This window comes from Heterodontus francisci, chromosome 1 (genome assembly GCF_036365525.1).
Source record: "Heterodontus francisci isolate sHetFra1 chromosome 1, sHetFra1.hap1, whole genome shotgun sequence".
In the NCBI taxonomy this organism is placed as follows: Eukaryota; Metazoa; Chordata; class Chondrichthyes; order Heterodontiformes; family Heterodontidae; genus Heterodontus; species Heterodontus francisci.
In genome coordinates, this window is record NC_090371.1 from 5,874,415 (window position 1) to 5,897,472 (window position 23,058).

The window sequence follows — 23,058 nt, forward strand, 5'->3', positions numbered from 1 at the left end:
GTTCTGATGAAAGATTGGATAGGCTAGGGCTGTTTTCCTTGGAACAGAGGAACAAACTGAAGTGTAAAATTATGAGTAGCCTCGAGTGGATAGGAAGGCACTATTCCCATTGGTTGAGGGCTCCATAACTGAGGGCATGGATTTTGGGTAAGAGGCAGGAGATTTGGAGGGAATTTGAGTAGAACATTTTTCATCAGAAGGAGGTGGGGATCTGGAACTCACTGCCTGAAAGGGTGACAGAGGCAGAAACCCTCATAATATTTAAAACGTACTTCGATATGTAGTTTAAATGCATAACCTACAAGGCTACGGATCAAGAGCTGGAAAGTGGGATTAGGCTTGTCGGCTGGCACAGAAACAATGGGCTGAACAGCCTCTTTCTGTGCTATAAATTTCTATGATTCTAGGATTCACAGCAATAAAACAGACAGGTGAATGACTAATGCAATGTAACAATTTAAAATGATCATTATTGTCATTACAGAGGGATGTAACAGTGTTTAAGTTCATAATAATTATAACATTGCTCTTATTCTCCAATGCATAAACTGGAATCCAGTGACTCTCTGGGAGCTCATCTCAAAAACCAAGTTCGACAAAACATTTTCTCATTTTTTGCTGTACTGAAATCTGTTAGCTTGAAATGACAAGTTTTTTGTTATATACAATATTATTAGTGATAACCTGCATTCTCCTGCTGTATGAAAGCACTTTCAATTAAATCAACATAAAGTCATGTCAGAGAAACCCCAAACATTTCCGTTGACCTAACACAGTTTCAGCTAAATAGATGAGTAGATTTTGATCAATGGTTATATTTGTAGTCTGATCAGTGTCCTGAATGTTGCAGTGGAAATGATGGCAAAGCTACTAGCATTAGAGATAGTCTGGGTATAGTCAAGTTATACTCCCTCGAAGGTGAAAGGTCAAGTTATACTCCCTCAAAGGTGAAAGGTCAAGTTATACTCCCTCGAAAGTGAAAGGTCAAGTTATACTCCCTCGAAAGTGAAAGGTCAAGTTATACTCCCTCAAAGGTGAAAGGTCAAGTTATACTCCCTCGAAAGTGAAAGGTCAAGTTATACTCCCTCGAAAGTGAAAGGTGGGGCAAACAAATCCAGGAATCCCTGGATGACAAAAGAGTTAGAGATAAAGATGAAGAAGAAAAAGTGTGCTAATGACAGATGTCAGGTGGATAATACAATGGAGAACCAGACTGAATATAGAAGGTTCAGAGGGGAAGTGAGAAAGCAAATAACAGAAGCAAAGAGGGAACATGAAAAGAGACTGGCAGCTAACATAAAAGTGAATCCCAAAGTTTTCTATAGGCGCTGAAATCCCTTTATGGCTTTGCAGTTCCCTGTCTCGATAATCTTCTGCAGCCCTACAACTCTGGCCTTTTTTACAATCATCACTCTCTTCACACCATCACTGACAGCCATGCCTTCAGCCATGAGCACTGGCTGTCCCTAAATCTCTCCATGCCACTCTCTTTTGTCATTTTTGTGCGTTTGTAAATTCTCTGAAAGGTCGGGATGGGACAGATTTAAAGTGGTATGGAACTTCTGGCCTCAGCACTGCCAACAATCTCAGGATCAGGCATCTTGACTGGGGTGGGAGGAATTTTGCTCTGCTGCTTTGTCACAGTGCCAGTACTGTAAAATCATGGCTATCCTTTTCTGCTAGTTTCGCTCTGCAATCGATTGTGTTCGATCGCTGGACCAAATTTTGAACTTTTAAATTATTCACACCACCTCCCTCTATGACCTAAGCAACGATACACATTAGAGTCCCATGGTAACCCTGGCTTCCACAATTACTAAAGGCATAAGCAAATTCTTCCCCAAAAATCAGCATCATGGTGAGCAACACAACTCACCGTAAGGCATGCGACTGCAATACCATCATCCTCCTGAGTAAATAGAGACACCTCATACTCCAATGAACATGCACAATTTTAATTGTTTTGATTAATAGTAAGATAAATTCCTAATGCCTTCACCTTTCCGAAATTTGCTCACCGACTCCCTATGTAGGACAAAAATTGTAATATGGCCCTTCACACAAAAGATTGTTTAGTTTAGTTTAGTTTAGAGATACAGCACTGAAACAAGCCTTTCGGCCCACCGAGTCTGCGCCGACCATCAACCACCCATTTACACTAATCCGACATTCCTACCACATCCCCACCTGTCCCTATATTTCCCTACCACCTACCTATACTAGTGGCAATTTATAATGGCCAATTTACCTATCAACCTGCAAGTCTTTTGGCTTGTGGGAGGAAACCGGAGCACCCGGAGGAAACCCACGCAGACACAGGGAGAACTTGCAAACTCCACACAGGCAGTACCCAGAATTGAACCCGGGTCGCTGGAGCTGTGAGCAGCACCCCCTGATCTAGAAAGACAAGGGCAGCAGATGCATGGGAACATCACCATCTGCAAATTCCCCTCCAAGTCACACACCATCCTGACTTGGAACTATATCGCTGTTCCTTCACTGTTGCTGGGTCAAAATCCCTTCCTAACAGCACTGTGGGTGTACCTACCCCAAATGGACTGCAGCAGTTCAAGAAGGCAGCTCACCACCACCTCCTCAAGGGCAATTAGAGATGGGCAATAAATGCTGGCCTGGCCAGCAACACCCATATCCCATAAATAAAAAAAATGAACATGAATATGACTTTTTAACAAGATTTATGGCATTTTCTGAATGTTTAAATATAAACGACTTGAAGCATGATTAACTGACTTTTTGACTTTTAATGCATGACTTTTTCATGTGATTCTCATCAAGTTTATTGGACTTTTTAAAAACGTACACATTTATGATTTTTTATTTAATTATTCAGATCAAATTTATCTGACTTCTAATTGTTTTTGATATGAATCGATTATGACAGATGCTGCAGTAATTTATTTTTGAGAAATTCTGTAGGTGTGGTCTCTGTTCACTGCACCAAGTGATCTGTCTTTGTGCCCACATTAGAGAACACAGCAGGGTCCTACTGAGGCTCACATCGGAAGGGAATCCTTCCCCTTTGCAAGTAAAATTATTGCACCCACCATCGCATTAAGTAAATTCATACCTTAATTTGAGGTCAACAGCAAAAGCCATCGCCTTGCGGCTGACTGCAAAACCAAGGCCATTGCAGTATAGTATGTTAATTAGTCTAGTTTTTATTTGGTCTATTTGTTCACCAGAATTAGACCCACATGTAGTAGCCAGGAGTAGCAGTGCTGTTAACCCATGAAAAATAAATATAAATAATTAGTAGGAATATCGTAAATCATGTTAAAGAACAGAATTATTACTGAACAAATAACTGCTTTGTGAAGTTAATCAGACAGTTTACAACAAAGAAATGAAGTGAAATAACTGCTCAATAAATCACACTAAATATTTCCGATTGACTTTGTTATTCTTTCTGTGAACGATTGCTTCAGTGGGAAATTTGGCTCTTCATTCAGTTTAAATAATATCCTGTTTATTGAATTATCTCTGATCTGGACCCTTCTCCACATCATTCTAGGGTTTTAGTACATGGTAACACACAGCACAGCGATGTGATTACAGATGAGCACATATGGTGATCTTGTGTAATTGGTAAATTCATTGTAGTTCGTTGGTGGATGTCTGAATCTGTGGAGAGAGGAAAGTGTTTTAATAAATGGTCATTAGTTTGACAGAGGATGAACTATCAGGATTTCTTTCCCTCTTATTAGTTAATTCTCTCTCTTGCTGCTCTCTTGCACTTTGGAGATTACCTTTACAAAATAACAAACTATTTTTACAAACAGATAGCGTCGCTTTTGTGCCAATGGGAAGTTGTGTTTCACTGTCTGGAGAACCACAAGCTCTAGAGTTCGTGCCTGTGATTAGTGCAGCCACTGGGATTTTGGAAATATCAAGAACTGGATTTGTGAGTGGTGGGGTATTATGTGTTGCTCAAAAAGGGAATGCTGACCTCAAGGTTTGGGAAATACAAACAGAAAATAGCAGGTCTGGCAGCATCTGCAGAGAGAAAAACAGAGTTAATATTTCAGTCTGTGACTTTTCATCAGAATCAGGCAGTTCAGTTGAGAAGGTGGTACTCTCACTACCTAACACCTCTCTCCAGATAAAAATAATAGTGAAGCAGCGAGAAGAGGGTAACACCAGGGGAGTTTTTTTAATTCATTCATGGGATGTGGGTGTCGCTGGCTAGGCCAGCATTTATTGCCCATTCCTAATTGCCCTTGAGAAGGTGGTGGTGAGCTGCCTTCTTGAACCGCTGCATTCAGTGTGAGGTAGGTACACCCACAGTGCTGTTAGGAAGGGAGTTCCAGGAGTTTGACCCAGTGACAGTGAAGGAATGGTGCAGAAATGCAGCAAGACCTGGACAATATCCAGGCTTGGGCTGATAAGTAGCAAGTAACATTCGCACCACACAAGTGCCAGGCAATGACCATCTCCAACAAGAGAGAATCTAACCATCTCCCCTTGACATTCAACGGCATTACCATCGCTGAATCCCCCACTATCAACATCCTGGGGGTTACCATTGACCAGAAACTGAACTGGAGTAGCCATATAAATACCGTGGCAACAAGAGCAGGTCAGAGGCTAGGAATCCTGCGGCGAGTAACTCACCTCCTGACTCCCCAAAGCCTGTCCACAATCTACAAGGCACAAGTCAGGAGTGTGATGGAATACTCTCCACTTGCCTGGATGGGTGCAGCTCCAACAACACTCAAGAAGCTCGACACCATCCAGAACAAAGCAGCCCGCTTGATTGGCACCCCATCCACAAACATTCACTCCCTTCACCACCGACGCACAGTGGCAGCAGTGTGTACCATCTACAAGATACACTGCAGCAATGCACCAAGGCTCCTTAGGCAGCACCTTCCAAACCCGCGACCTCTACCAACTAGAAGGACAAGAGCAGCAGATGCATGGAAACACCACCACTTGCAAGTTCCCCTCCAAGTCACACACCATCCTGACTTGGAACTATATCACCGTTCCTTCACTGTCGCTGGGTCAAAATCCTGGAACTCCCTTCCTAACAGCACTGTGGGTATACCTACCCCACATGGACTGCAGTGGTTCATGAAGGCAGCTCACCACCACCTTCTCAAGGGCAATTAGGGATGGGCAATAAATGCTGGCCTGGCCAGCGATGCCCACATCCCGTGAAAGAATTTAAAAAAAATATATAGTTCCAAGTCAGGATGGTGTGTGACTTGGAGGGGAACTTGCAGGTGGTGGTGTTCCCATGCATCTGCTGCTCTTGTCCTTCTAGATGGTAGAGGTTGTGGGTTTGGAAGGTGCTGTCTAAGGAGCCTTGGTGCATTGCTGCAGTGCATCTTGTAGATGGTACACACTGCTGTCACTGTGCGTCGGTGGTGGAGGGAGTGAATGTTTGTAGATGGGGTGCTAATCAAGCGCGCTGCTTTGTCCTGGATGGTGTCAAGTTTCTTGAGTGTTGTTGGAGCTGCACCCATCCAGGCAAGTGGAGAGTATTCCATCACACTCCTGACTTGTGCCTTGTAGATTGTGGACAGGCTTTGGGGAGACAGGAGGTGAGTTACTCGCCTCAGGATTCCTAGCCTTTGATCTGCTCTTGTAGCCACGGTATTTATATGGCTACTCCAGTTCAGTTTCTGGTCAATGGTAGCCCCTAGGATGTTGATAGTGGGGGATTCAGCGATGGTAATGCCATTGAATGTCAAGGGGAAATGGTTAGATTCTCTCTTGTTGGAGATGGTCATTGCCTGGCACTTGTGTGGTGCGAATGTTACTTGCCATTTATCAGCCCAAGCCTGGATATTGTCCAGGTCTTGCTGCATTTCTACACGGACTGCTTCAGTATCTGAGGAGTCGCGAATGGTGCTGAACATTGTGCAATCATCAGCGAACATCCCCACTTCTGACCTTATGATTGAAGGAAGGTCATTGATGAAGCAGCTGAAGATGGTTGGGCCTCGGACACTACCCTGAGGAACTCCTGCAGTGATGTCCTGGAGCTGAGATGATTGACCTCCAACAACCACAAGCATCTTCCTTTGTGTTAGGTATGACTCCAGCCAGTGGAGGGGTTTCCCCTTGATTCCCATTGACGTCAGTTTTGCTAGGGCTCCTTGATGCCATACTCAGTCAAATGTTGCCTTGATGTCAAGGGCAGTCACTCTCACCTCACCTCTTGAGTTCAGCTCTTTTGTCCATGTTTGAACCAAAGCTGTAATGAGGTCAGGGGCTGAGTGGCCCTGGTGGAATCCAAACTGAGCATCACTGAGCAGGTTATGGCTAAACAAGTGCTGCAAGTGGAAATGGGAAGCCCTATGCATCAGCTTTCAGCTTCAATTCAGAGTTTCATAAGGCCTTGACTCGGGTGCTATCTTCTGACTGCTCTCAAATAAAACTATTGATATGGGACAAATCCGAGGAGAGGAGGGGAGGAGGATGGGCAGGGAAACCCCTAAACCCAGACTTCATGCATCTCGTCCCTCAGTTGGGATCAGCAGCAGTGAAAGCAGGCCAGGTGTACCAGGTCATGAAAGGTCAGTAATGTGACCCTCCTGGGATGCAGAGCAGGAATATTCCTGGAGGAAAAGGGTTTTGTTTTGAATAATTATTTAAATGCTTGGCACCCGCACTGGAACTGACAACCAGTGGGACGAGGTGGAGACCCTGCAAGCACGTGAGCCCAAATCCTCCTTCCATTATTTTTCAGCTCCACTGTTATGAGGGAAAAGACAGAGACACAGGGAAGATGATCATAAACAACACCAATGCAGAAAGGAGGGAGGAACATGGGGATAGGAGATGAGTAGATTCTGGGGAATTCTAGTGCGGTGGGTGGGGGAGCGATACCGGGCAGGATAGAAATTGGGATGTGTTTCTGGTGTACCGTGGGCACAATAAATACTAATTTCTGGGTGTGAATCCTCTGCCTGATCTGTGCTGGAGGCAAAGAACAAAGAACAGTACAGCACAAGAACAGGCCATTCGGCCCTCCAAGCCTGCGCCGATCTTGATGCCTGACAAAACTAAAACCTTCTGCACGTCCGGAGACCGTATCCCTCTATTCCCATCGTATTCATGTATTTGTCAAGATGCCTCTTAAACGTCGCTATCGTATCTGCTTCCACCACCTCCCCCAGCAACAAGTTCCAGGCACGCACCACCCTCTGTGTAAAGAACTTGCCTTGAACATCCCCTCTAAACTTTGCCCCTCTCACCTTAAACCTATGTCCCCTAGTAACTGACTCTTCCACCCTGGGAAAAAGCTTCTGACTATCCACTCTGTCCATGCCGCTCATAACTTTGTAAACCTCTATCACGTCGCCTCTCCACCTCCGTCGTTCCAATGAAAACAATCCGAGTTTATCCAACCTCTCCTCATAGCTAATGCCCTCCAGATCAGGCAACATCCTGGTAAACCTCTTCTGTACCCTCTCCAAAGCCTCCACATCCTTCTGGTAGTGTGGCGACCAGAATTGAACGCAATATTCTAAGTGTGGCCTAACGAAGGTTCTGTACAGCTGCAGCATGACTTGCCAATTTTTATACTCTATGCCCCGACCGATGAAGGCAAGCATGCCGTATGCCTGCTTGACTACCTTATCCACCTGCGTGGCCACTTTCAGTGACCTGTGGACCTGTACGCCCAGATCTCTCTGCCTGTCAATACTCCTAAGGGTTCTGCCATTTAGTTGAATAAATGGTGGGAATGTTTTATTACTCCCTCGCCAATGGAGCTGGAGAGATTGGAGTTCACCTCCCAGCTCCACAGCACTACTGCAAACTGCTTTTGGCCCACGATCACTCCCCGCTGCCCTCCGCCCCCACCTCCCACATAGGGCAGTCGATCTTTGGTATTGGACAACCTGCCTCTGGAGGCAAGACAGGCTCCAGCAGCTTGTCTTTATAATTAAAACACGGCTTGAGGCCCAATTTCAAGTGAGCTTTGGGTGTCTAGTTTCTGGCATGCGATTACAGTGCATCATCACCTCTTTTGGGCCCAAAATCTGGCTGAAACCAATTTTTACGTGAGTATTTATTGTGTGACCAGTCATCTGGTGTGTTCCCTGCCAGATAAGCAACATAATGGAGCAGGTGGAAAAACCTCTGGAGAGGGGAAGAAATCAGCTCGAAGCGATTCACATAGAAAACAATGGTCTGGAAAGATTAGGATGCAGGTCTTATAGAAAGAGTATTGAAGGAGTTAAACTCTTGACTGAAGTGCAAAATCTCAATGGTAGAAGTCTCAGGATTATTTCTAACAGTGGGAGTTGGATCAGTCAAGATAGAAACATTAAATATGTCAATGTATGATTAGAAAGATGGTGTAAAGAAAGGGTTTGAGATTCCTCGGATATTGAGACATCTTCTGAGGTAAGAAGCTGTTCAGATGGGACGGGCTGCAATCAGCCGTTTGGTTCCAATGTCCTTGCAGAGGCTGTAAATGGAGCAATGGAGAAGGATTTAAAATAGGAAGACCGGGAGTACATAGCAACAAAATAGATTTTTAAAAAGACATTATTAAAAGAAATGCTGTAAAAGTTAGGATGGTCCTATTCAGGCCTTCCACCAGGCCCTGCTCTCACAACTCTCAAATGGCCAACGTTCCAGAGGAGGACAAAGAAAAGGCTCCAAAGACAGTCTGAAGATATCCTTGATTCGCGACTGCATTGACCTGAACGACTGGGAGGAGCTTGCTACCAACCACCAGAATGGTGGCAACGTCCAATAAGGTGCATCACACTTCGCGTCCCAACACCTTAATGATGGGGCAGAGCGACAGCAGAGAAGGAAAGAAAAGGAAGCAAATCCCGCACTCTGGATCCCACTACCTCGTGGGACTTCCTGCCCCATGTGCCCAAATATCTGCGGATTGAAAATCGGCCTGTTCAGTCACATGAATATCCATGGCAGCAACTCATGACCCTGAGTAGACGTCATCCTTAAATTTGAGGGACAGCCAATGATCATATGATTCAGATCCTTAGATATGAATTTGAGAAGTACTGGCAACACAATGGCAAAATTGGAAGTTGTTGTAGTCATGGGAACTATGTGGCTGAAATTCTGCCCACAGTGGATAAATAGTGTGGTGTAATTCACACTTCTGGTGCTAAGGGGGTGCTCTGAGTTTTCCAAAGACCCTCATTTGCAACTAGGGTGTTGTTCCCTCTTTGTGATTTGTGTCACGAGGTGAGATCATCGATGTCAGAGAGGGAGGGTATTCATGTACAGAGCATTGGAAGTGCTGCTGAGCTCCCTTGGCTTGAGTTTGTTGAGCATTGAGAGAAAGTGAGCTCGGACTCTACATATCCCCAAGGGGAATGAGCAGAGATGCCTTTTCCAAGCAAGACCTGTAGGTTATATTGAGTCTTCTTCTTTGGCCTCCTTGTCTCGAGAGACAATGGATACGCGCCTGGAGGTGGTCAGTGGTTTGTGAAGCAGCGCCTGGAGTGGCTATAAAGGCCAATTCTGGAGTGACAGGCTCTTCCACAGGTGCTGCAGAGAAATTTGTTTGTTGGGGCTGTTGCACAGTTGGCTCTCCCCTTGCGCCTCTGTCTTTTTTCCTGCCAACTACTAAGTCTCTTCGACTCGCCACAATTTAGCCCTGTCTTTATGGCTGCCCGCCAGCTCTGGCGAATGCTGGCAACTGACTCCCACGACTTGTGATCAATGTCACACGATTTCATGTCGCGTTTGCAGACGTCTTTATAACGGAGACATGGACGGCCGGTGGGTCTGATACCAGTGGCGAGCTCGCTGTACAATGTGTCTTTGGGGATCCTGCCATCTTCCATGCGGCTCACATGGCCAAGCCATCTCAAGCGCCGCTGACTCAGTAGTGTGTATAAGCTGGGGGTGTTGGCCGCTTCAAGGACTTCTGTGTTGGAGATATAGTCCTGCCACCTGATGCCAAGTATTCTCCGAAGGCAGCGAAGATGGAATGAATTGAGACGTCGCTCTTGGCTGGCATACGTTGTCCAGGCCTCGCTGCCGTAGAGCAAGGTACTGAGGGCACAGGCCTGATACACTCGGACTTTTGTGTTCCGTGTCAGTGCGCCATTTTCCCACACTCTCTTGGCCAGTCTGGACATAGCAGTGGAAGCCTTACCCATGCGCTTGTTGATTTCTGCATCTAGAGACAGGTTACTGGTGATAGTTGAGCCTAGGTAGGTGAACTCTTGAACCACTTCCAGAGCGTGGTCGCCAATATTGATGGATGGAGCATTTCTGACATCCTGCCCCATGATGTTCGTTTTCTTGAGGCTGATGGTTAGGCCAAATTCATTGCAGGCAGACGCAAACCTGTCGATGAGACTCTGCAGGCACTCTTCAGTGTGAGATGTTAAAGCAGCATCGTCAGCAAAGAGGAGTTCTCTGATGAGGACTTTCCGTACTTTGGACTTCGCTCTTAGACGGGCAAGGTTGAACAACCTGCCCCCTGATCTTGTGTGGAGGAAAATTCCTTCTTCAGAGGATTTGAACGCATGTGAAAGCAGCAGGGAGAAGAAAATCCCAAAAAGTGTGGGTGCGAGAACACAGCCCTGTTTCACACCACTCAGGATAGGAAAGGGCTCTGATGAGGAGCCACCATGTTGAATTGTGCCTTTCATATTGTCATGGAATGAGGTGATGATACTTAGTAGCTTTGGTGGACATCCGATCTTTTCTAGTAGTCTGAAGAGACCACGTCTACTGACGAGGTCAAAGGCTTTGGTGAGATCAATGAAAGCAATGGAGAGGGGCATCTGTTGTTCACGGCATTTCTCCTGTATCTGACGAAGGGAGAACAGCATGTCAATAGTCGATCTCTCTGCACGAAAGCCACAATGTGCCTCAGGGTGGACGCGCTCGGCCAGCTTCTGGAGCCTGTTCAGAGCGACTCGAGCAAAGACTTTCCCCACTATGCTGAGCAGGGAGATTCCACGGTAGTTGTTGCAGTCACCGCGGTCACCTTTGTTTTTATAGAGGGTGATGATGTTGGCATCGCGCATGTCCTGGGGTACTGCTCCCTCGTCCCAGCACAGGCATAGCAGTTCATGTAGTGCTGAGAGTATAGCAGGCTTGGCACTCTTGATTATTTCAGGGGTAATGCTGTCCTTCCCAGGGGCTTTTCCGCTGGCTAGGGAATCAATGGCATCACTGAGTTCCGATTTGGTTGGCTGTATGTCCAGCTCATCCATGACTGGTAGAGGCTGGGCTGCATTGAGGGCAGTCTCAGTGACAGCATTCTCCCTGGAGTACAGTTCTAGGTAGTGCTCAACCCAGCGGTCCATCTGTTTGCGTTGGTCAGTGATTATGTCCCCCGATTTAGATTTAAGGGGGGTGATCTTCTTGATGGTTGGCCCAAGAGCTCTCTTCATGCCATCATACATTCCTCTGATGTTTCCGGTGTCTGAGGCCAGCTGAATATGACTGCATAGGTGTTGCCAGTAGTCGTTTGCGCAACGCCTAGCTGTTCTTTGTGCAGTACTTCTGGCTGCTTTAAGTGCTGCGGATGTTAAATCGCTGGGGGCTTTCTTGTAGTTCAAAAGTGCAATGCGCTTAGCGGCTATGACAGGTTCCAGCTCTTCATTATGAGATTGAAACCAGTCTGCATTTCTCTTCGCACTTTTGCCGTAGGTGGTCAAAGCTGACTCATAGATGGCGTCTCTGATGTGGGCCCACTTGGTCTCAGCATCCCCTGTGGGAGTGTTTTGAAGGGCTGTTACAAGTGAATTTAGAAATTTTTGTAACAGCTGTGGGTGAGAAATTCTGCTCGTGTTGATGCGCGGGTGGCCCTTCTGCTTGGAATGATGCAACTTCTTTGGTCTGAGTCTAACCTTGCTGCACACCAGGGAGTGGTCGGTGTCGCAGTCCGCACTGTGGAAGCTGCGTGTGATTTGAACACTGTTTAAGGCGGCTCGCCTTGTGACAATGAGGTCTAGCTGGTGCCAACGACGTGATCTTGGGTGCCTCCATGAAACCTGGTGACAGGGTTTAGTGTGAAAGAACGAGTTGGTGATGCAGAGGTTATGATAGGTACACAACTCAAGCAGTCTCTGTCCGTTCTCATTCATCCTTCCAACGCCATAGCGCCCAAGGCAGGAGGGCCATGAGTCATGGTCGGCCCCAACCCTGGCATTAAAGTCCCCCAGCAGGAATAGGTGTTCGGTGTTGGGGATGCTGCTAATGATGTTATGGAGTTGTTCATAGAACTGGTCTTTAGCTTCAGGTGCGGAACAGAGTGTTGGAGCATAGATGCTGAGTAGGTGTACTGGACCAGAGGTGGTGAGCAGTCGGATGGACAGTATGCGTTCCGAGCCATTTGAGGGAGGCTCTATCATGCTGAGCAAGGAGTTTCTGATGGCGAAGCCCACTCCATGCTGTCTTGGTTCTTCAGGATCCCTGCCCTGCCAGAAGAAGGTGTAGTCTTGCTCTGCTAGAGAGCCACTCGCGGGGAGGCGAGTCTCCTGAAGTGCTGCAATGTCCACATTGAGTCTACTGAGCTCGTTGTTAATGATGGCGGTCTTCCGAGAATCGTTGATTTGTGTAAGGTCTTCCGACAGGCCAGGACACATAGTTCTGACGTTCCAGCTTGCAAAGCGAAGGGCTGGTACCTTCTTTCCTTTTTTCATGTTGTTTGGTGCGGTGTATCAGTCCACCTTTCGGGCAATGACCCTGAGCTCCAAGCACCCATTGAAGCAGGCAGACTGTGGCGGGACAGAACCTTATTGACCGGGGGCTGCCCGGTTTGAGGCGGGCGGTAGCTGTCCAGTGAGGTGCAATGACCTCTCCCACCGACAAAGGCAACCCGTGGCGCCCAGTTTCTACGCCAATTTATCTGGACTTATAACCCGTAACTGCTGCCTTCCGTGTTGTTTCAGTCGCTGTGAGGCAACTATGGAGTGACCTCTCCATGGCGCATGCCTGGGCAAATTTATGGAGGTTGAGAGTTGCCCAGTCGTCAAAACCCCCCTCTCGGCCTTTCTGGTGGGGTCCAAAGGAGTGCAGGACACGACGTTTGGCACCAGTATGGCTGCAGGAACTGCCGGAAACATGCCAAAGGTGACACATGACCGCCTACGGGGTTCCGCTCCGGATTTTCTGTTAGGGTTTACTCCCTTAGCCTTGGTCTCTCCCGAGACGCCCACAAGGCAGTGGGGTTGTTGGGGCCCCTACACAGGTGTAGGATGGTGCCGGTGGGAGGAGGGGATGCAAGGGGGAGGGGTAGAGGGAGGGGGTGGGGGGAGGGGTGCAGGGGAAGGGGATGCGGGGTGAAGATGGTGAGTGGGGGGGGGGGCGGGATGGGACGGGGTTGTGAGGGGGTGAGCTGAGAGGGTGGAGCAGGGAAGGGGACGGGGGTGGGGGGGGGGTGGAAGGGGGGGGGGGAGGGGGGGTGGAATCTGGTGCAGGTAATAAGCCATTTCCTCAGTGCCCACCATCGACGTCCGGAAAGCTCATCCACGTCCTTCGGGAGGTGAAGCATCATTTGGCAGACTTAGAGGTGATTACATTTGCTAAGGGTTTTTTTTTTTGCAGTGGTTTAAATAAAGGCATGCAGCATTGCCGACAGTGCGCTGCAGATGCTCTCCGAGCCATCTCCCGCGGGCGCTTTGAAGTTGCGGCCGGGGGGGCCGTTCGTGGATGTTATGGGTGTTCGGGGCACCTTTTCACAGGACTTCTCTCGGGTCCCGCAGCTCCTTCTTCACCTCAATGGACTTACCGCATGCCGTGGCTGCAGACACTCTGGACTGTGAAGACAGCAGGATCGGAGATTGAAGTATCGGCCCTCCAAGCCTGCGCCGATCCAGATCCTCTATCTAAACATGTTGCCTATTTTCTAAGGTTCTGTATCTCTTTGCTTCCAGCCCATTCATGTATCTGTCTAGATACATCTTAAAAAACGCCATCGTGCCCGCATCTACCAGCTCCGCTGGCAACGCGTTCCAGGCACCCACCACCCTCTGCGTAAAGAACTTTCCACGCATATCCCCCCTAAACTTTTCCCTTTTCACTTTGAACTCGTGTCCTCTAGTAATTGAATCCCCCACTCTGGGAAAAAGTCTCTTGCTATCCACCCTGTCTATACCTCTCATGATTTTGTACACCTCAATCAAGTCCCCCCTCAACCTCCGTCTTTCTAATGAAAATAATCCTAATCTACTCAACCTCTCTTCATAGCTAGCGCCCTCCATACCAGGCAACATCCTGGTGAACCTCCTCTGCACCCTCTCCAAAGCATCCACATCCTTTTGGTAATGTGGCGACCAGAACTGCACGCAGTATTCCAAATGTGGCTGAACCAAAGTCCTATACAACTGTAACATGACCTGCCAACTCTTGTACTCAATACCCCGTCCGATGAAGGAAAGCATGCCGTATGCCTTCTTGACCATTCTATTTACCTGCGTTGCCACCTTCAGGGAACAGTGGACCTGAACACCCAAATCTCTCTGTCCATCAATTTTCCCCAGGACTTTTCCATTTACTGTATAGTTTACTGTAAAGTGTCTAATAAAAGCGTTCACTCTTTTTGGGTGACGTTCTTGGAGAATTTCCAGTGTAAATGTTGATAGAATGTTACTGATGTTTTGATAATGTGCCCCGGAAAGTCTCTCCATGTGTTTCAGAGCTCCTCTTCACAGCTCCAGCAGCAATGACCATGAAATGGTGAATATCCCTTTAAATTGGGCTTGAAATTGACATCAATGCCCCTTTACTCTCAAACAGCTGGTCTCTGTCAGGAGAAGTGTTAGTTGAAGCACTGGCCACCAAAATGACATGCAACTTCTTTAATGAGCACTAGCAGGTATTTGAAGTGACAATCAGTTGTTTAGCAAGCCTCTGCGTGACCATTCATTGGTCCAAATCCTTTACAAAGATGATATCTTGAGCTGAAATGCTGATTTAGCTTGCCTTTAGTGCAAGACACCATCTTGGCCACCTCCATCTCTTTAGTGCTTAAAGTATTTGTCAAAAATCACCCTCTAAGACTTTCTCCTCAACTATCTGCACAGTCACATGGGGAGCTTCCTCGGGTGTAACATTACCTGTCGTATACTGACGTTCGTTATATACCCAAGAGCTTCCATGGACAGGCAGAATGCTAGCACCCACTTTGCATCCCCATCCAAGTTGAATTTTGCTCCTCATATCTATAGACCCCTTTATCCTTTGTAAAACTATGTCAAATACACTCAGTACATCTTTCTCTCCACTTATTACCTCTCATACAGTTCCCACTAGCATGCTGCATATTTGCACAACCTTCTTCTGGGCACTGCAATGTCTATTGGGGCAGCTATGACATGTCAGTGCGTAGACAGTCAGTCTTTCATATGCTCTTATGCCTGAGGGCCAAAGACGTCCATCACAGAATCACAGAATAATATAGTGCAGAAGAGGCCCTTCGGCCCATCGAGTCTGCACCGATGCATTAAAGACACCTGACCTGTCTACCTAATCCCATTTGCCAGCACTTGGCCCATAGCCTTGAATGTTATGACGTGCCAAGTGCTCATCCAGGTACTTTTTAAAGGATGTGAGGCAACCCGCCTCTACCACCCTCCCAGGTAGGGCATTCCAGACCATCACCACCCTCTGGGTAAAAAGTGTTCTTCCTCAAATCCCCCTTAAACCTCCCGCCCCTCACCTTAAATTTGTGACTCCTCGTAACTGACCCTTCAACTAAGGGGAACAGCTGCTCCCTATCCACCCTATCCATGCCCCTCATAATCTTGTACACCTCGATCAGGTCACCCCTCAGTCTTCTCTGCTCCAGTAAAAACAACCCAAGCCTATCCAACCTCTCTTCATAGCTTAAATGTTCCATCCCAGGCAACATCCTGGTGAATCGTCTCTGCACCCCCTCCAATGCAATCACATCCTTCCTATAGGATCTGGAATGCACTGCCTGATAGTGTGGTGGAGGCAGATTCAGTGAGTGTTTAGGATCTGGAATGCACTGTCTGAGAGTGTGGGGGAGGCAGGTTCAGTGAGTGTTTAGGATCTGGAATGCACTGTCTGAGAGTGTGGTGGAGGCAGGTTCAGTGAGTGTTTAGGATCTGGAATGCAATGTCTGAGAGTGTTTTGGAGGCAGGTTCAGTGAGTGTTTAGGATCCGGAATGCACTGTCTGAGAGTGCGGTGGAGGCAGGTTCAGTGAGTGTTTAGGATCCGGAATGCACTGTCTGAGAGTGTTTTGGAGGCAGGTTCAGTGAGTGTTTAGGATCCGGAATGCACTGTCTGAAAGTGTGGTTGAGGCAGGTTCAGTGAGTGTTTAGGATCTGGAATGCACTGTCTGAGAGTGTGGTGGAGGCAGGTTCAGTGAGTGTTTAGGATTGGGAATGCACTGTCTGAGAGTGTGGTGGAGGCAGGTTCAGTGAGTGTTTAGGATCTGGAATGCACTGCCTGAGAGTGTGGTGGAGGTAGGTTCAGTGAGTATTTAGTATCTGGAATGCACTGTCTGAGAGTGTGGTGGAGGCAGGTTCAGTGAGTCTTTAGGATCTGGAATGCACTGTCTGAGAGTGTTTTGGAGGCAGGTTCAGTGAGTGTTTAGGATCCGGAATGCACTGTCTGAAAGTGTGGTTGAGGCAGGTTCAGTGAGTGTTTAGGATCTGGAATGCACTGTCTGAGAGTGTGGTGGAGGCAGGTTCAGTGAGTGTTTAGGATTGGGAATGCACTGTCTGAGAGTGTGGTGGAGGCAGGTTCAGTGAGTGTTTAGGATCTGGAATGCACTGCCTGAGAGTGTGGTGGAGGTAGGTTCAGTGAGTATTTAGTATCTGGAATGCACTGTCTGAGAGTGTGGTGGAGGCAGGTTCAGTGAGTCTTTAGGATCTGGAATGCACTGTCTGAGAGTGTGATGGAGGCAGGTTCAGTGAGTGTTTAGGATCTGGAATGCACTGCCTGAGAGTGTGGTGGAGGCAGGTTCAGTGAGTGTTGAGGATCTGGAATGCACTGTCTGAGAGTGTGCTGGAGGGAGGTTCAGTGATTACTTAGGATCTGAATGCACTGTCTTAGAGTGTGGTGGAGGCAGGTTCAGTGAAAGTTTAGGACCTGGAATGCACTGTCTGAAAGGGTGGTGGAGGTAGGTTCAGTGAGTGTTTAGGATCTGGAATGCACTGTCTGGGAGTGTGGTGGAGGCAGGTTCAGTGAGTATTTAGCATCTGGAATGCACTGTCTGAGAGTGTGGTGGAGGCAGGTTCAGTGAGTATTTAGCATCTGGAATGCACTGTCTGAGTGTGCGGTGGAGGCATGTTCAGGGAGTGTTTAGGATCTGGAATGCACTGTCTGAGAGTGCGGTGGAGGCAGGTTCAGTGAGTGTTTAGGATCTGGAATGCACTGTCTGAGAGTGTGGTGGAGGCAGGTTCAGTGAGTATTTAGCATCTGGAATGCACTGTCTGAGAGTGTGGTGGAGGCAGGTTCAGGGAGTGTTTAGGGATCCGGAATGCACTGTCTGAGAGTGTGGTGGAGGCAGGTTCAGTGAGTGTTTAGGATCTGGAATGCACTGTCTGAGAGTGTGGTAGAGGCAGGTTCAGTGAGTGTTTAGGATCTGGAATGCACTGCCTGAGAGTGTGGTGGAGGCAGGTTCAGTGAGTGTTTAGGATCTGAAATGCACTGTCTGAGAGTGTGGTGGAGGCAGGTTCAGTGAGTGTTTAGGATCTGGAATGCTCTGCCTGAGAGTGTGGTGGAGGCAGGTTCAGTGAGTGTTTAGTATCTGAAATGCACTGTCTGAGAGTGTGGTGGAGGCAGGTTCAGTGAGTGTTTAGGATCTGGAATGCAGTGTCTGAGAGTGTGGTGAAGGCAGGTTCAGTGAGTGTTTAGGATCTGGAATGCAATGTCTGAGACTGTGGTGGAGGCAGGTTCAGTGAGTGTTTAGGATCTGGAATGCACTGCCTGAGAGTGTGGTGGAGGCAGGTTCAGTGAGTGTTTAGGATCTGGAATGCACTGTCTGAGAGTGTGGTGGAGGCAGGTTCAGTGAGTGTTTAGGATCTGGAATGCACTGTCTGAGAGTGTGGTGGAGGCAGGTTCAGTGAGTGTTTAGGATCTGGAATGTACTGTCTGAGAGTGCGGTGGAGGCAGGTTCAGTGAGTGTTTAGGATCTGGAATGTACTGTCTGAGAGTGTGGTGGAGGCAGGTTCAGTGAGTGTTCAGGATCTGGAATGCACTGTCTGAGAGTGTGGTGGAGGCAGGTTCAGTGAGTGTTTAGGATCTGGAATGCACTGTCTGAGAGTGTGGTGGAGGCAGGTTCAGTGAGTGTTTAGGATCTGGAATGCACTGTCTGAGAGTGTGGTGGAGGCAGGTTCAGTGAGTGTTTAGGATCTGGAATGCACTGTCTGAGAGTGTGGTGGAGGCAGGTTCAGTGAGTGTTTAGGATCTGGAATGTACTGTCTGAGAGTGTGGTGGAGGCAGGTTCAGTGAGTGTTTAGGATCTGGAATGTACCGTCTCAGAGTGTAGAGGAGGCAGGTTCAGTGAGTGTTTAGGATCTGGAATGCACTGTCTGAGTGTGTGGTGGAGGCAGGTTCAGTGTGTGTTTAGGATCTGGAATGCATTGTCTGAGAGTGTGGTGGAGGCAGGTTCAGTGAGTGTTTAGGATCTGGAATGCACTGTCTGAGAGTGTGGTGGAGGCAGGTTCAGTGAGTGTTTAGGATCTGGAATGCACTGTCTGACAGTGTGGTGGAGGCAGGTTCAGTGAGTGTTTAGGATCTGGAATGCACTGTCTGAGAGTGTGGTGGAGGCAGGTTCAGTGAGTGTTTAGGATCTGGAATGCACTGTCTGAGAGTGTGGTGGAGGCAGGTTCAGTGAGTGTTTAGGATCTGGAATGCACTGTCTGAGAGTGTGGTGGAGGCAGGTTCAGTGAGTGTTTAGGATCTGGAATGCACTGTGTGAGAGTGTGGTGGAGGCAGGTTCAGTGAGTGTTTAGGATCTGGAATGCACTGTCTGAGAGTGTGGTGGAGGCAGGTTCAGTGAGTGTTTAGGATCTGGAATGCACTGTCTGAGAGTGTGGTGGAGGCAGGTTCAGTGAGTGTTTAGGATCTGGAATGCACTGTCTGAGAGTGAGGTGGAGGCAGGTTCAGTGTGTGTTTAGGATCTGGAATGCACTGTCTGAGAGTGTGGTGGAGGCAGGTTCAGTGAGTGTTTAGGATCTGGAATGCACTGTGTGAGAGTGTGGTGGAGGCAGGTTCAGTGAGTGTTTAGGATCTGGAATGCACTGTCTGAGAGTGTGGTGGAGGCAGGTTCAGTGAGTGTTTAGGATCTGGAATGCACTGTGTGAGAGTGTGGTGGAGGCAGGTTCAGTGAGTGTTTAGGATCTGGAATGCACTGTCTGAGAGTGTGGTGGAGGCAGGTTCAGTGAGTGTTTAGGATCTGGAATGCACTGTCTGAGAGTGTGGTGGAGGCAGGTTCAGTGAGTGTTTAGGATCTGGAATGCACTGTCTGAGAGTGTGGTGGAGGCAGGTTCAATCGAGGCCTTCAAAAGGCAATTGGATCATTATCTGAAGAGAAAAGATTTGCCGGGCTGCGGGGAAAAGGCTGGGGAGTGGGATGAGCTGAATTGCCCTTACAGATAATCGGCACAGACATGATGGGCCAAATGGCCTCCTTTTGACTTGCAACCGTTCTATGATTCTTTGTCATTAATGTATCTGTCTGGACCTTTATTCGTAGGCCTTATACAAACTGGTGTTTCTTATTGTAAAAGAGGTTAATTATACAGGAGCTCCATCCAGGTTAATAGGGCTGTTAAGAAGGCATATGGTGTGTTAGCTTTTATTAGTAGGGGGATCGAGTTTCGGAGCCACGAGGTCATGCTGCAGCTGTACAAAACTCTGGTGAGACCGCACCTGGAGTATTGCGTGCAGTTCTGGTCACCGCATTATAGGAAGGATGTGGAAGCTTTGGAAAGGATGCAGAGGAGATTTACTAGGATGTTGCCTGGTATGGAGGGAAGGTCTTACGAGGAAAGGCTGAGGGACTTGAGGTTGTTTTCGTTGGAGAGAAGGAGGAGGAGAGGTGACTTAATAGAGACATATAAGATAATCAGAGGGTTAGATAGGGTGGATAGTGAGAGTCTTTTTCCTCGGATGGTGATGGCAAACACGAGGGGACATAGCTTCAAGTTGAGGGGTGATAGATATAGGACAGATGTCAGAGGTAGTTTCTTTACTCAGAGAGTAGTAGGGGCGTGGAACGCCCTGCCTGCAACAGTAGTAGACTCGCCAACTTTAAGGGCATTTCAGTGGTCATTGGATAGACATATGGATGAAAATGGAATAGTGTAGGTCAGATGGTTTCACAGGTCGGCGCAACATCGAGGGCCGAAGGGCCTGTACTGCGCTGTAATGTTCTATGTTCTAAAAAAAAAAGACCTGTACTGCCAACTCTAGTTAATCACTTTTCCACCAAACAAATCAAAGATCAAATTAACTCTCTGGTTACTTCCATAAACCAGCATAACCTGGCCCAGCTGGTATGGAAAATCAGCTGAGTTCTGTCGTTCTCTGTCTCTCAATGGGATTCCAACTTTTCCCACTAAAAATGACAGAGTGCTCAATATAAACATCAAAATAAGGAGATTGAGTGACTGCATTACAGAAACCATTTCTCATTTACCACTGTGACAAGATGCCCCAGCAAATTCTTTCCCCCGCTCAATGTACCACATCAACACCCACCCAAGATTTTCTTTTTAATTCAGTCTTGGAACATGGGAGTCGTTAGCAAAGCCAATATTCTTTACCCATCCTCAGTTGCCCTTTAGAAGGTGGTGGTGAGCTGCATTCTATGTGCTGAAGGCACTCCCACATTCCTTTGAGGTAGAGAATCCCCGGATTTTGACCCAGCGATTGAAGGATTGTTGACATATTTCCAGGTCTGGATAGTGTGTGACTTGGACGGGAAGTTGAAGATGATGATGTTTGCTTGCACCTGCTGCCCTTGTCTTTCTGGATGCTGGATGTCATAGTTTAGTATTTAAATACCCAATACCATGGGAAGTGGACTGGGGTTCAAACAATTACCAGGTGGAAGTTTCATCTGCTGCACCTCCATAGGATACACAGGATATCTGGCCCTATCACCAACACTTTGACCCCTGACTCGTTGGCTTCAGCCAACTCTTTAATGTTTGGAGCAGTGACTGTGTATTAGAAACAGTTCAGTTACTTACCGGGTTGGCTGTCAGACTGTGGTATTCGGGAGTGGATCCCGCAGACTAGTGGAGACATCAACATCTGCTCTAAATGGAGAAAAAATCACTATGAACTTGCTGTACACTGAACGGCTCAATTCTCTTCTGTTGCTATATTGTGATTTTTTTTATTTGTTCCTGAGATGTGGGCGTCACTGGCCAGGCCAGCATTGATTCCCCATCCCTAATTGCCCTTCAGAAGGTGGTGGTGAGTCACCTACTTGAACTGCTGCAGTCCATGTGGTGTAGGTGTAGGTACACCCACAGTGCTGTGTGTAAGGGAGTTCCTTCAGGAGGTGGGTAAGAAGTGTTTTTGTCTCCCACTTGTACTTTCAAGAGATGCTCTGCTGTAAAAATCTTTCCTGTCATCCCAGTTGAAATAGGTTGAAGGAAATCTTTGTGGATATCAAAGGGGTCATTTTACAACTTTGGTGAGAAACCTTACCAGTCAGAAACACATGTTGGAATCTAGGCAAGTCTGCACATGATTTCCAAACCATTTCAATCAATAGTTGAAAGATTGTACACAGCCTGTACCTGAATTTCCAATGTGTGTTTCTGGCAGGCAAGTCTGCTCACAATGAACCCCTCACAGCCAGAGGCATGGCCCAAATTTCACCTGCAAGGCAGCTTACACTTAACGATCAAAAGCAGGTTCTAAATTTCAAGTGCCAGGCAGCTCTGGGCCTCTGCACACCAAGGACATTATACAAGCCCAGATAACTTTCCAATTTGACTCCTAAAAAAAGCTCAACCAGATGGTAAGGCTCTTAAGGTAGGTGCCAACAGTGACCCCCTAAGCAGAGTTTAATTCTGCCCCCCTGACTAATCCTGACTCTTCAAGAATATCTCTAAGCCAATCATTATCCACATTAATAGGTAGATATGAAATCAAAGGAACAGCTCTCCCTTTCCCGAGTACTGGTGCCAGTTGTCTGTGAATCAAAACACCTATCTCACACACCATTCCTTCAACCACACGTTCAATTCTCTGATCGTTTTATTTTTATTTATTTAGAGATACAGCACTGAAACAGGCCCTTCGGCCCACCGAGTCTGTGCGACCCAACAATGACCATTTATACTAACCCTGCAGTAATCCCATATTCCCTTTCACCTACCTACACTAGGGGCAATTTACAATGGCCAATTTACCTATCAACCTGCAAGTCTTTGGCTGTGGGAGGAAACCAGAGCACCCGGCAGAAACCCACGCGGTAACAGGGAGAACTTGCAAACTCTGCACAGGTAGTACCCAGAATTGAACCCGGGTCGCTGGAGCTGTGAGGCTGCGGTGCTAACCACTGCGCCACTGTGCCGCCCATAAATTTTGACCCTGTACTAAAGCTCAGGTATTAATCCAGGGATTGTTACCTTCGAGGTTCACTTTTTAATGTCAAACCTATCTCCTCAAATTTCCTCAGCAGGAACTGATTCCTCTTTCGACCTGTGTCATTGCTTCAAACGTGCAGCACAACAAATGGCTTCTTCCTCTCCCACTCGAAGTTCTTCCCCAGCTGCAAGATGTCCTTAACTCTAGCACCAGGTAACAGCAATAAGAACTTGTATTTATGTTTTTAATTTATTCGTTCATAAGATGAACATTTATCGCCCATCCCTAATTGCCCTTGAGAAGGTGGTGGTGAGCTGCCTTCTTGAACCGCTGCAGTCCATGTTGGATAGGTACACCCACAGTGCTGTTAGGATTTTGACCCAATCACAGTGAAGGGACGGCGATATAGTTCCAAGTCAGGGTGGTGTGTGACTTGGAGGGGAACTTGCAGGTGGTGATGTTCCCATGAATTTGCTGCTCTTGTCCTTCTAGTTGGTAGAGGTTACGGGTTTGGGAGGTGCTGTCTAAGGAGCCTTGGTGCATTGCTG

The 23,058-nt window shown here is 47.5% G+C and overlaps 1 protein-coding gene across 5 annotated transcripts in view; it reads right to left on the minus strand.

Annotated features, from left to right (window-relative positions):
- Positions 1-427: 427 nt before the first annotated feature.
- LOC137367113 (disintegrin and metalloproteinase domain-containing protein 12-like) overlaps positions 428-23,058 on the minus strand; it is a 544,479-nt gene continuing 521,848 nt past the window's right edge. For 4 of the 5 annotated variants that reach the window (XM_068028577.1, XM_068028570.1, XM_068028563.1 and 1 more), the window contains 2 exons: positions 21,157-21,225; positions 429-3,642 (listed from right to left, as the gene is read on the minus strand). In XM_068028577.1, coding sequence (XP_067884678.1) covers positions 21,168-21,225 — 58 coding nt within the window. In that variant the 3' untranslated portion in view covers positions 429-3,642; positions 21,157-21,167. Of the gene's footprint in view, positions 3,643-3,967; positions 4,015-21,156; positions 21,226-23,058 lie in introns of all 5 variants that reach the window. The other variant, XR_010973684.1, reaches the window with a different exon arrangement.